Source organism: Porites lutea, chromosome 14 (genome assembly GCF_958299795.1).
Source record: "Porites lutea chromosome 14, jaPorLute2.1, whole genome shotgun sequence".
Lineage (NCBI taxonomy): Eukaryota > Metazoa > Cnidaria > Anthozoa > Scleractinia > Poritidae > Porites > Porites lutea.
This window is the reverse complement of record NC_133214.1, coordinates 21233359-21246493: the sequence shown is the minus strand read 5'-3', so window position 1 is coordinate 21246493 and position 13135 is coordinate 21233359. Positions and strand designations below refer to the sequence as shown.

Genomic DNA, 13135 nt, shown 5'->3' with positions numbered 1-13135 from the left:
AGGATTGTTTGTTACTTTTTCTTATAACTCATTCAAAACCTTCTTGTTTTTTGTTCTCTTCAGACTCAAAATTTCTTAGCTGTCGTGAGCTCGTTTTTCCTTGCTATACTGTTAGCTTTCGCTGTCGCGTTTCTTGCAGCAAGTTTCGTGCCATTTTTGGTGAAGGAGAAAAGTTCAAAGGTTTGGTTGACTTTTGTACATTGAATGTTTTGGTTCATTTGTGCGCATGTAGAATGCAGGCAGCCTCTTATTGTCCGTTTTTATACTAGAGGACGCATTATCCCTCTTGACCAACTTGGGCAAACATTTGTAGTTCGTCTGGTTATGTGTCTTAAGTATAAAGACAGGCGCAAGACGCATTATACGTCTGGACGAACTTTCCTTCGAAATACATCTTGAACGACGCACTATGAAACGTAGTTCGTTTGGACGCATAATGCGTCTTATGCCCGTCTTTGTACTAGAGACGCATAACCAGACGAACAACAAAATATTTGCCCCAGTTCTTCCAGACGGATAATGCGTCCTTAGTACAAAAACGGCCATTCTTTTGAACGTCGATGAGTTAGCACGCGCGAGCTGCGAGCGGCGAAGCCAAAGGCGCTAGAAATTAGGGCGGTTTGGCTAAAAGCTAAACTCGACAATTCGAAGAGAAAAGGAGGAGCGGACTGCAAGCAGTGTTTGTGCGCGGTTATCATGGTCGAATTCTTTTTGACAATTACCTTTGTCTAGAATTCGCCGTATCAGCGAAGTGTTCATTTGACTAACAATCGCTGCGGTTCCCTTTCTTGTGTTCGTGCAGGCAAAACATCTCCAATTTGTAAGCGGCGTGGACGCCGTCTCCTTTTGGCTGGCCACCTATTCATGGGACTTCATTAACTATTTATTTCCACTGCTTGGGATTATGATCATGTTTGCAGCTTTTCAAGTAGACTCACTGAAGAATGATCTTGGTGCGGTTTTTCTGTTATTGGTAATGACAACGCCAGTTAGTTTGGTCCAGGCGTTCAGATAGTAGAGAATGGCGCAAAGCGACTAAAGTGAGCAGGAAAAAAGGAGAGATGGGGAGAGAACGTCGTTCTCTCTTTTCGTACACTCCCTCTCTATCGTTTACTATTTCGAGTCACTCTCCATTATCTCGACGCCAAAAACAGGCTGCTATATTTAAATGTTGAATTTTCAGGTTTAACAAACACCCAACCGTACATTTATTTTTAGCGGTTAGTTTTCTGCGATTGCACGTGATTACAGCCATTAATAAGAGGTTGTGTTAGGTTTTTAAGGATTTTTTTTTAAATATAAAATTGATCAATAGGTCTACTTTTTCTTTAATATTCCCTCGTGCGTCACCGTTTGAATTGCGTGGTGTCATTTAAAGAATGTCGATTTCAGCCATCGGGCGGCACTAATTGACGTTCTCGTAGTTCGAAATGGCGACCCACGGAAGGTTTGGCCATGTCCGCACGAATCCGCACGTGTTTGAAACCGCATATTTTTTTTTTATCCGGATTCGTGTGGACGGGGCCTTATTCGTGTTTCTAGTACATTCAATTTTGTATCCATTAGAAAAATAGTTCCCGTTAAAAGTTATTTCTATCAAGTTAGCTCTTCTTCTTGACAATGGATTTGCCCTGAAATAATGCAATGCACTGCTCACTCAGTACACAAAACTGAGTTTCTGTTTTCCTTAATTTTAGCTTCTTTTAGGGTTGTGTATGCTGCCATTTGTCTATTTGGTTTCATTCCTGTTCAAGGGGCCGCTTGCAGCCTATGCGACGACCGTTTTTGTCCTGTCTGTTGTCAGTATGGTAAGACGAGTCACCTATATAGGTAATATAATTGAATTTACTCAACTAAACAGGGACTACCATTGTTTGATTCTCGGTCAAGTGACCTTGACAAAATTCGAATGCATCCCGACCGTGATACAATTCAGTAATTGTACCCCGCACGTGATAGAACAGCATGTGATCAAAGCATGCTGGACAGTTGTGTTACCACCATTGCGAGAGAAACGCGGCCAGTTTTCACGTTCGAAAATGAACGCAACAACATCATGAAGCCTAAAGCTAAAAAGCACAGTATTTTCGAAGTCATCCAAGTTGAGATACAGAGTATTTTTTTTGGAAAAATCAGCAGGGACATACTCACCCTTGTATGCATGAGATTAAATGTCTTTTTAGCTGAAAAGGACTTCTTCTTAGTGGTTGTAACTCGGCCTTCGATACAACCAGCGGTCTCCCCCCACCACCCCCACCCCGTCAATTAATAATATGAAGTAATTTTGGTTTTGTGGGGGCATAACAATGATTTTTCCTTTTTTCATTTTAGGCATTTCTGATAACAAACAATATCCTAACTCTGAACGGCAAGAAAGACGATGCTGATATTGTTCACTATATCGGTCTGTTCTTTCCAACCTACTCGTAAGTTTGCCTTTTTTTAGACATATTTACCTTTATTTGTTGGTCTTTATTCATAGTCTTCGTCTCCTGTAAGACTAAACGGAAGAGTCATATCGGAGAGAAAATTTGAAAATCTGGCGGGAAATTTGAACGTTTCAAAACATAAAAAAATTTAAAAATGTCTGGTTGAGTTTAAATCGCATGGGTTCTCGTTTTAACGCAGGTAGCCCAAGCTCGAAATATGACCATCAGCACTGTTGCGTAACGTTCAAAATATAAGGATTTGTATGGGAGAAGAAATAATTGTTTCTGTAGCTTACGGATGTGAAAGGATTTAAATAAAAATCGGCTAACTTTGCTAAGTTGTGTGTTTCTTCTTTCCTGTTCGGTTTCCAAGCCGATATATGGCCATTTAACGAGTTTTGTGGGAACCGGTTTGCTCTCTCGATTGGAAAGGATTATAGAAAGAGCAATTAACCGGTTCCAATAAAACCCATTTTTTTATGGCCACTTAAAAATATTTTAAGCTTGGGCCACTTGCAGTTCAGTTTAATAACAACCTAAAATCTTTAGGTCAGGGTACTATGAATTAAGTAATTATGAACATTCTTTGTTTTCGTTTAATAACAGCCTTTCTGCCAGTATCATGGACATCAGTCAAAACTATATGAATCGAAAATACTGCCCGCCCGAGTAAGTAAACAATCCCCTGTTCATATTTGTCTTGGAATACATTCACATGCACTTAAATAAACCCACTTCTCGAGATTCATTTCTAGTAATTAGCTCCTTTGCACACGCTTGGATTTCACTTAGTAATGGTTCGATAGGGGGCGGGGGGGAGGGGGGAGGACTCCTGGGAATTCTTGGTGGGGGTGTGCCGTCCGGTTCTCCAAATCCTGACCCTCAAAAAATGCCGGTCTTTTTCACATCCATTCTCAGACCTGGCCTTTAAGAAATTATGTCATCATTACTTAGATTAGAACAGCAACAAAATATATTTCTTAAAATTCATTTCGAATTCGCAGATTTCTCTTTCTTTCTTATTCGTTTGGAATGAAACAATAAATACGTTCGTGCATTCCCCTAGTTCATCTTGCAAACCATATCCGATTCCAGACCAAAATGAACAAAGTCTATACCCCTTTTGAGACCAAAACGGCGCAACACTGTGCCCTTGGGGCGGCACATACCCATATGACTTATATAGGGAAGTACCCCCCCCCCCCACCCCGCGGGAGGGGGTTTGCTGTATGGCAAGTCATCACAAAGCTTTGAATGTTATCAGTCGAAGCCTTCCTAGGTTAATTTAAACGTCCTTTAGGCCTTCTTGCCCAGTCATTTCGGTTAATTTTCAACATAATTAAAAATAAAAATTAAAAAAACTGTAAATTGTAACTTGTTTACCCACTAAGCACTAAGGAGTTCTTAAAAACTCGTTTAAGCGTGTCCGCGCGTTCCAGATCGAATTGGAATTTGGAAGTATTGGTTTTTGAGGCGAGATGAAAACCAGAGTACCCGGAGAAAAACCTCTCGGAACAAAGGAAAGAACCAACACAAACTCAACCCACATATGGCTTCGATCCTGAGCTTTAAAGTTGGGCCACATTGGTTGGAGGCGAGTGCTCTCACCACTGCGTCACCTTTGCTCTCCTAACTGCCAGGAATGGTTCACTGACTCGATCGCAATCAAAGCTTTGTGATTGGAACGAACGCTTGGATGGCGTACCATCCAGAGAGCCGTTGCTAAGTGGTATCTAAGCACGTGACCAATTTCTGCAAAGGAATTATTGTTACTCTTACCTTAAACCTGTCATTGACTTTGCAGAACTGACATTTCTTGCACGTGGACAAAAAATATTCTTGATTGGGACCGTCCGGGGGTGGGTCAGGCTATATTGTACATGTTCGTGGAGGCGATTGTTTTGTTCCTATTCATTCTTCTTATTGAGGTAAACATTTCGCCAGACTGTCCGTCATGCCCTATTTTTTCGTGCGATTGTTAAGTGCGAACACGTCTTTTAAAAGGCTGCCTTCTTGATTTCGCACGGTGAAATGCTTATTTCCAGAAAATATCCATATCCCCCGAAGGCACTTTTGTTTCGACGACCCAACCCGTTGTATTTGTCATAGCCCATCACCCCTGATTTTCCCACTTGGTTGGATATCCCCGGGAAAGAATATTTCTGTCAAAAATGCTAATGCACTATACTTCAATCTATGCCATCTCCTTCCCCTTCGGATATGGCCGCCTTTTGGACCCCCCTCCCCCCTCCCCTCAGAATATCCTTTGTCCTTCGTTGGCGTGTATGGATATTTTCTGTAACTACATAATCTTGGCTGTTGTAAGTAAACCGCGTGCTTCCCCAATATTATGAATGTTTCGCTTTGGTTATCATTTTTAGTAAAAGATGGTGGCTGTGGGATTGTGAACAGACTGTTTTTTTGCTTGATTTTTCATCAGTGGTCACGATGTTTTGAGTTTTTTTAGTAGCTGTTTAGCTTTTTTATTATAGCCTTGATATATTGCACAGTTTCGCCAACTTAAGTAGTTTGGTTTACTTTTTGCTGTCAGAGAGCGTCTGAGAAATTATGTTTTCTTTTTATCCACATACCTTGTCTAAACTGTTTTTGTTTTTTGAGACACTTGATTTGGCTTTAATTCTTGGGGTTTGTTGTCCCATTAATTTCATTTAAATTAACTTTATTTTTTCTCATGGTTTCTTTCACAGATGAACTTTTTTATCAGTGCAAAGGTTAAGATCTCTCCAGAGCCCCAAATGAGGAGAAAGGAAGGAGAGGTGTAATATTACCTGACTTTATTTTAAGTGTTTGTATACTTTTCTATACCGTGATCAATGCTGAAAAAAAAGCTTTGAATTGAAGTATATAAACTGGTGTTTTTAGGCACTTGACATTTTTTATTGTCTGCTTCCAAAACCATAGCTATTTTGACGATGTGTGTTATTTCACCATGGATATGATCAACTTAAAGTTATTTAATCACGGGTTAATTGTGGCAAAATGTCTTTGTATTGATGCTTGTAGTTAACTCTCGCTTTATTATTTAAGTTATTTAAATACAACGTCTTTGCCAACCCTATGCTGCTCAAAGTTTTCTATTTATTGCGTTCGACGGAGGAGAACGCATACAAATCGCTTAATCCACAAGTAATTTGAAAGTTTTCCCTTGAACGCTACATACAGTAAAGGACTCAAATTTAGCACCACAGAGGGTATAACGTCATTGCCACGTCCATGCAGTTCATGATCCTGACGTATTTCCTTGTCCTTATCTACTACTCTTGTATTTGTTTTCATTATTTTTGTTTATTTAAAACAGGACGAAGACGTTTTTAACGAGCGTGTTCGCATATTGTCTGACCAAGAAGGTAATGCGGTTGAAGCTGAGGCTGTCGTACTCAAAGATTTAACAAAGGTTTGTCATACAGTCAATTCAATGTATGGTAAAAATAGCCCACGGGTACTTCTCTACGCATTAATTTGAATCAAGCGTTTCGATGCATATGCCTGTTACTGACAACCCAAATCCTGGTCGGTAGAACTCCCTATAAGCCTCCATTACCCGCAACCCGGCCACACAGCCCGCCCGCCACACCCAGCCCAAACCCTAGCATGTCCCACTAAGACCGCAGGCTCAGTGGATGTTTGGAGGAAAGCAACTGAGTAAACGAAACCTGAAGCTACCGGGGGTGGGGGTTGGAGGAGTAGAAAAGCATTAAAAAGTCCAATCACAGCGAATCGCCTCGAGCACTGAGGAGTGTTATATATAAACTACGAGCCCGAGTGGAAATGCACGCATTAACCGCGCGAGAATACCGCCGCTCTTTCAACTGCCGAAGGCCCAGTGGCGCAACAGTGGAAAGTGCCATAATGCTAACCTAAACGGGCAGCCAGGGTACCAAAACACACGAACACTACGCTGCGCTGCAATGCCAAGCACGTTTGCTCTAAGTAGTTAACCAAGCTTAATTACATTGAACCCTATAATTCACATTTGACTTCTTTTTGCGGCTGTTCACAGGTATATCGAGGTACACACGTAGCTGCAGTTGATCATCTTTGTCTTGGTATTCCACGTGGAGAGTGTTTTGGTCTCCTTGGTATAAACGGTAGGTGAACCTTTGCAGAACTAGTTAGTATCCCTTCCTATCAAATGGTTGGACGAGACGATTTATTTTAAATGCATACATTATAAGCTGTGGTTTAACGAACAAAATTTTACTAAGTACCAGGAGGGTTGCTTTATCATTGTAAAGTCCGTACAGATTTATCGTATTTGTGAAATGAAGCAATCAGTCGAGACTGACGTGCTACCTATTGATTGGTCGATATTATATTGATCAGCTATTGATTGGTCGATATTATGTACTGCCCAATATTGACGGGTCATTGATCAATATTTTTGAAGGTGCGGGTAAGACAACGACATTTAGCATGTTGACAGGAGACCTTAGCATAACGGAGGGCACGGCTTACCTGGATGGATTCAACATCCAATCAAATTTGAAGCAGGTATTATATCATTCTATCCATTACATGTTTACCTTTCACTCTCGAGTTTACCATGATCGCTGATTTTTCTCTTTATAAGAGATTACAAGTTTTTAATTTTGTTTGCCCTGCCACTTAAAATTTTCGTGTTTTTAAAAGGTTCAACAGAGAATTGGTTACTGTCCTCAGGTATGTAATTTATTCAATTTTTTAAATTTTTCTTACGAATGTTTATCGGCGCTTATATGGCACTAGTCTCCTTCGCGGTCGTTTGTTGTGTCGTCACGCAACGGTTCTCCGCACAGTAGTGTCATGTGACGACTCAAAAACGGCTGCGAGAGGACTAATATAGCACTTGCTACTGAATAAAGGGGCAATACATTGTATATTGTTACATTTTCATTTTGCTTTCTCTGCCAGGAAATAAATATAATCTTGCTGAGCACTCTATAGCACTCTATGCACAGAAAATCTTTAAAACATTTGGAGAAACATTTCCTGAATGAAGTGAATGGAGAGATTTTAAATAAAAATCGTATCCATGCATAAACTTTACCTTTCTCGTTTGTGTTTGATTTCAGTTCGACGCTCTAATCGAACTTCTGACTGGACGGGAGATGCTAACCATGTATGCACGGTTGCGTGGAGTTCCAGACGAGAAGATCAAAGGCATTGTTTCAGACATTATTCATCTTCTGCGTCTGGAGAAGTGGGCGGACTCTCTGTGTGGAAACTATAGGTACACCCTTGGTCTTAGTGATTGTCTTTTGCACTAGGCCTCGATTACATTGAGAAAAGTTGTCCCGGGAAAGAGGCCTCCTAGCCGAGTCAACGTAAGCTACAACCATTTGCAAAAGTTCTTGAGACACTGTACCGTATTTTGGCATAAACGGCCTGTCGATGGTCTTGTGCTTCTGATCCCCCCTCCACCCCTTATCAAAGTTGCTAGCAATACAAGACCATGCTCAAAACTTGGAGGAACAACTTTGAATGGGAGGGAGAAGGGAGGTCAGTGTTATATCTCACAGACCTGTGACTAGCAGCGATTTGAAGCATGAAAGGTTGTTTTTTCGTGGGAGTGTCTCAACATTTTTGTAACTGGTTGTAGCGTGAAGGAAAAAGGTGACCTCTTTGCTCGAGCCAACAATGCTGGCGCATTCTCTGATAGTCTCGCCTTGGCCGCGTTGATGCGGCTGGGCGAGAAACGTTGGCCCCGCTGGGTGTGGAACCCTACACTGTGCCATCAAAACTTATTTACCCGCCAAGCTGGCTCACTCTTCTAGCCTAGCCATCCCTTTTTTTTCTCATGTAAACTGATCTCCAAGTTTTGTAAGGAGATGTAGGAAAAGTTGTCCGGCCCAGGGTAGCTCGAGTAGGCGAGTGACCCTTCCACCCGTGACACGCTTTTCTCCGTATAATCGAGGCTTCATTTTTTCCTTTTGTTGTTAAAGGCCTTTCAGAGTGAGGTGCACTTATCATTTGTTTTCGTATTGTTTTTCAGCGGTGGCAACAGACGAAAACTGAGTACAGCAATTGCTTTGGTTGGAAATCCACCAATTATATTCCTGGTAAGCACCTTTGCACGGTAAACTAAACTGTACATCGTATATGTGGTTCTTTTTTTGACTGTTCTGCCTTTGGAGGACAAAAGTGGTCCCTCGAGCCGGATTAGAATCCATGAGCTGGCAGCTACGGAAAGCCAAAGCTTTAGTCTTTTAGGTCAGTCTAAAGAAATGAAAAAAATAAAAAACCTCTGCCCGGTTAGCTCGGTGGGATAAGCGCCGATCTACCAAGCGGGAGGTCGCAAGTTCAAACCCCAGCCGGACCACCAACCAGGGTCTTACAAAAAAAGACTAGGGAGATCATGCTGGCCTTAATCTAAAACTTTATCCCAGGTCAGATGATCGCTTCATTGGGTGGTGACGTCAATTGTACGTCACAGAACCCACAGTGCTGTTAAAAAAAGTAGGAGACCAGAGCTAGACCCCTGTGGTGTGGTCTGTCTGTACGGGGGACGGGGACTGTCACGGGCCCGCAGTAATTTGCTTCAAGCTGTTGTGGTTACCCTGCCAAGAATTGGCGAATCTAGTAAAAAAAAAAAAAAAGAATTTTGAGCAGGAGTTACGGGACAGAGTTTCAAGGCTTCCTCCCTGGACTCTGCTAATGCCTGTCTGGATCTTCAAAAAAGGAAATTACCATTTAAAACTATGTATGCCTTTTGTTGGTCTTGCCCCAGTACGACGTTTGCATCCCAGCATAGCGGTTTTGTACCACGTGAACGGCAAGCTGCAAGGGGCCTATTTGAAACCACTAAGATGCTTCATTGTTTGTTTTGTAGGATGAACCCACCACTGGTATGGATCCAGTTGCCCGACGCTTTCTCTGGGATACATTGACAGGTGTCTTGAAAGACGGACGCTCCATCGTGCTGACGTCACACAGGTACACGCATCCGGGACCTTAAGATTCGACGACAGCGAGGGCAACGCCGAGAACGTTAAAAGAGCAATAGATCAAGATTTGTTTCAGACGCCAACCTCCTCTTCCTATTTGTTCAAAAAATTAACTTCAAAGCAATAGACTGAAATATCCTCGCTATTTTAGCGGTTTTCGCCTGGCATGGCCAAGAGCGCTTGTTTGCGGGCTAAGAATGGACTAATTACGTACCAGTGAGGCTGAGGCTTTAGAGAATTTTTGTTTTGTTTTGTTAGTTTATTTTTTGTTATGCACAGACTCAAATTTGTAGCATCTTAGCGGTTAAAATGTTGACGTGGCTTTCTCTTTCAGCATGGAAGAGTGCGAGGCTCTTTGTACAAGACTGGCGATTATGGTGAACGGACACTTCAAATGTCTCGGCTCCACTCAGCATCTTAAGAGCAGGTAAGGCAAGCTCGGGGCTTGAAAAATTCTTGAACTCCAGCACGGGCCTTGAGCAAGCAGCTCTCATATTTTTTCATGCCCGGGGCAACTACGTGCTTAGAGGATAACTTTCCTGGACACTTGTCCATCGGGCAAGTGAGCTTTAAAATTTACTTATCCAGGAAGAAAATCTACTTGTATTGTATTGTATTGTATTTTATTTTTACTCCATCCTATAGATAATACATCAGTTGTACAATATGAATTAGTACAAGGTTGTTTAAACTATGTGTACATAATAGCAAGAAAAAAATTTAGAATGGAGAAGGGCACATTATAGTAAAACTAATTATGACCCTTTAGGAAGATTGACTTTATGCTGTTATAGCTTTGTTGTTCTTAAAACACAAACACGCACGCACGCGCGCACACCCACACACACACAAGTCAATATTGAGCAAGATAATATTTTTAAAGTGCCTTTTTGAACAGGATTTTCGATGATTTATTGCGAATAGACAGGGGGAGATTGTTCCAATAGTATTTTCCAATGACGGTAGGGTAAAACGTCTTGCTTCTTTCCTTTCTTTGACATATTCAAATAAAAGACACTAACAGGAACTCTTACTCGAAAAACTAAATTATTACACACACAAATAAGGCATCAAATAACACTAAACTAGCCAGCTTCAAAAGACGCGGCCATCATCATCGCTGACCGCTGACTGCTGTATCCCAGACCACCGGACGAGACTTCTTTTTCGAGCCCTGCAAGCTCTGTACTGAGCCATTCCTTTCCTGAGTACCGTTACCTCGATGCACCGTGGTAGAATGTTCTTACTACTGATCGACAGAGCAAATGAGTTTAATTTGGTATGTTGCAGGTTAAACACGTCCCAAACCCTTACGATATTTTTGCGTTATGTTCAGTGAGCGTGAATAGAATGCCTCCCTTATTATACAAAGCTTTAACTACATTGTAAGGAATCTTTCGTATAAAATAAGCCTGTAGATGGGGAGCTTTTGATGTCCTAGTTTATTCTTTCTCTCGGGTTCTTAATTTCCCATCGAGTTCAAACTCAGATCGGCCGTTGCTCTTCTTGCTAAAATCATCCGTTATTTTATTCACCAGATTTGGAAGAGGGTATACATTGATGGTTAAGGTCGGTAGCCACCAACCTACGGTCTCGCTCACAGGCTCTGAAGGTAAAGTAAAAATTATACCTTTTTGGGAAACTGCCCACCTACCCCTCCCCTTAGCCAACATTAACACTTACTTCTCACTTAGGGCAAAAGGTTGGCTTAGGGGAGGGGTAGGTGCGCAGTTTTCCAGAAAAGTATAATGATCCCAGTAAATGAATTGCTTGATAATGTTAACGGATTTAACGAATTGAAAACTTCTTCAGTACAGTATCAGTGTGTAGAAACTTGTGGTTTCCCAAAGTATTTTGCCCACACGTTTCCCGCTAGGGTCGCCTTAAATGGTAGGTTAATACATTGAACTTCAAAATTAACTGTGGAGACATGTAGTATAGGTAATTCAATGGTAACTGTTAACGGAGCCTATGATGAACGGAAATCATAGGCGCAGCATTGATCGTTAAGATCCGAAATAATTTGCGCTAGAATTTCTTACATAGAGTCATTGAGTGGAATTTTGTGTTTTAGAATTTTATTAAACAGAGTAGAGTGTTGTTTTGAAATCTAATTTTAGGCGCTGTTGGCAGAAGAGAGTGAATATATCCTCCACATGTCTCAATATATGCGACATTTTGTTAGGAAATTTAGTCCAGGTTTTTTTTTGTCCTACAGCATGCACCTGCTCCTCTTTTGTAAGTTAGGTTCTTTTAGAAATGTACTCGTTTTGTTTATTCTAGTGAATCGTGTTGAAGTTGTACCCGCCTTTCAAAGTCCCCATGCTGTTCCTTCAAGCCAGCCCCAGGTCTTTACCAATCCAACGGCTCAATTGGACAACCCTGATTCCGCCGCGGCAATAGATGCTGTTAACAGAGTCATGCAGTTTGTTGCCAGTGCCTTTGGCGGAGCAACTCTTATGGATAGTCACAGTGTAAGTCGCGCAAGTCCAAGTCTCCTTCGAAGCCTTCTTTGTGTCCCTGGAGAAGTGTTGCGTGACGACACGGCTGTGTTGGAGACTACTCAAGTCCTGACTGAGCTCAATTTTACTCTTAGGAAGCCAAACCTGTATTAAGCGGACACTCTTGGGGAATAACCAGCAGCCCGCTTAATACGGTTCCCAGTGCCGAGAAATACAGCTCTAAGTAAAATAGGCAATGGCGTAATTTCGTTGCTATATCAGCTACGATTTCATTGCAACCCTGATCATAACAAATTTTCAAATCTTTGTTAATGACGACGTAGTTTATGCTCAAACTTGGGAGGTATTGACTGTGAAAAAACCCATTGAGCCACCTTAATAGAGGTGGCCGCTTCATACAGGTTTGACCGTTCTATCAATACTATACTGAACCAAGCAACTGCGAAAATCATTGAGTTCACGTTCTTTAGTCAAATTTTCATTACATGAAGTTCTACTTTTTAGAATTGTGATGGTTTGTGCTTTGTTTCTTTTAGGGAATCTTGCATTACCAGATAGTTAATGAAGCTCTGAGCTGGTCGTACATCTTTGGTCAGCTTGAAAGAAATAGACATGCGTTGAACATTGTGGATTACAGCATCAGCCAGACAACACTAGAACAGGTAAAGTTGTCAAGCTCATTTTTGAGGAGCAAGAGTGGCGCGTTGGTGAGAGCACTTGCCTTTCACGTACAATGTGGCCCGGGGTTTCTGGGTACTCAAGTTTTTCCCTCTCCTCAAAAACCAAAACTACCAACTTCCATTTCGATCAGTTATGGTAGACGAAGAACCACTATGTGGATGTGCTACCTTTGAATCATTGTGTATCTTTTTATGTGTTTGCCTGTCTTCTCAATTTTCCAAAACTCAATCTTGACTTTAATGCGTGTTTATTTACGTTTTTTAACTGAGAAAACGCCTGAGTTTTTTAGCTCCAGGATTGCCTGGGTAAATAACGCGGGTACAATGGCCATCTATGGCGACGCTGCGTCAATTACCTAAATAAATAAGATAATAATTGCGGGCGACAGGTTGCTACGCATGCATGGCACGTCTGTAGCCAGCATTCGTTTTATCAGGTGAAACGTTCGCAAAGCACTAGCATTGGAGCAAGAGCGTTTAAACCTTCGATCCGAAGCCTGAAACTCGCCTGCACTCTCTAGCCTTTGGTTATTACCAGTCATAAAGATTTTAAGTACTGGGTCTGAGAGTTGGCACTGGTGAACATCTTTTTTGAGCGTGTTAGAGGCCCTGTCAGCGTC

The 13135-nt window shown here is 41.6% G+C and overlaps 1 protein-coding gene across 1 annotated transcript in view; it reads left to right on the top strand.

Moving 5' to 3' along the window:
- LOC140925218 (phospholipid-transporting ATPase ABCA3-like) overlaps positions 1–13135 on the top strand; it is a 43365-nt gene that overhangs the window by 28625 nt on the left and 1605 nt on the right. Inside the window, exons 27-44 of the mRNA XM_073375203.1 lie at positions 64–180; positions 803–973; positions 1698–1808; positions 2332–2426; positions 3036–3098; positions 4234–4357; positions 5138–5206; positions 5749–5844; positions 6451–6538; positions 6838–6941; positions 7080–7109; positions 7502–7659; positions 8422–8488; positions 9259–9362; positions 9708–9800; positions 10912–10985; positions 11657–11847; positions 12372–12497. Coding sequence (XP_073231304.1) covers positions 64–180; positions 803–973; positions 1698–1808; positions 2332–2426; positions 3036–3098; positions 4234–4357; positions 5138–5206; positions 5749–5844; positions 6451–6538; positions 6838–6941; positions 7080–7109; positions 7502–7659; positions 8422–8488; positions 9259–9362; positions 9708–9800; positions 10912–10985; positions 11657–11847; positions 12372–12497 — 1881 coding nt within the window. The remainder of the gene's footprint in view (positions 1–63; positions 181–802; positions 974–1697; positions 1809–2331; positions 2427–3035; positions 3099–4233; positions 4358–5137; positions 5207–5748; positions 5845–6450; positions 6539–6837; positions 6942–7079; positions 7110–7501; positions 7660–8421; positions 8489–9258; positions 9363–9707; positions 9801–10911; positions 10986–11656; positions 11848–12371; positions 12498–13135) is intronic.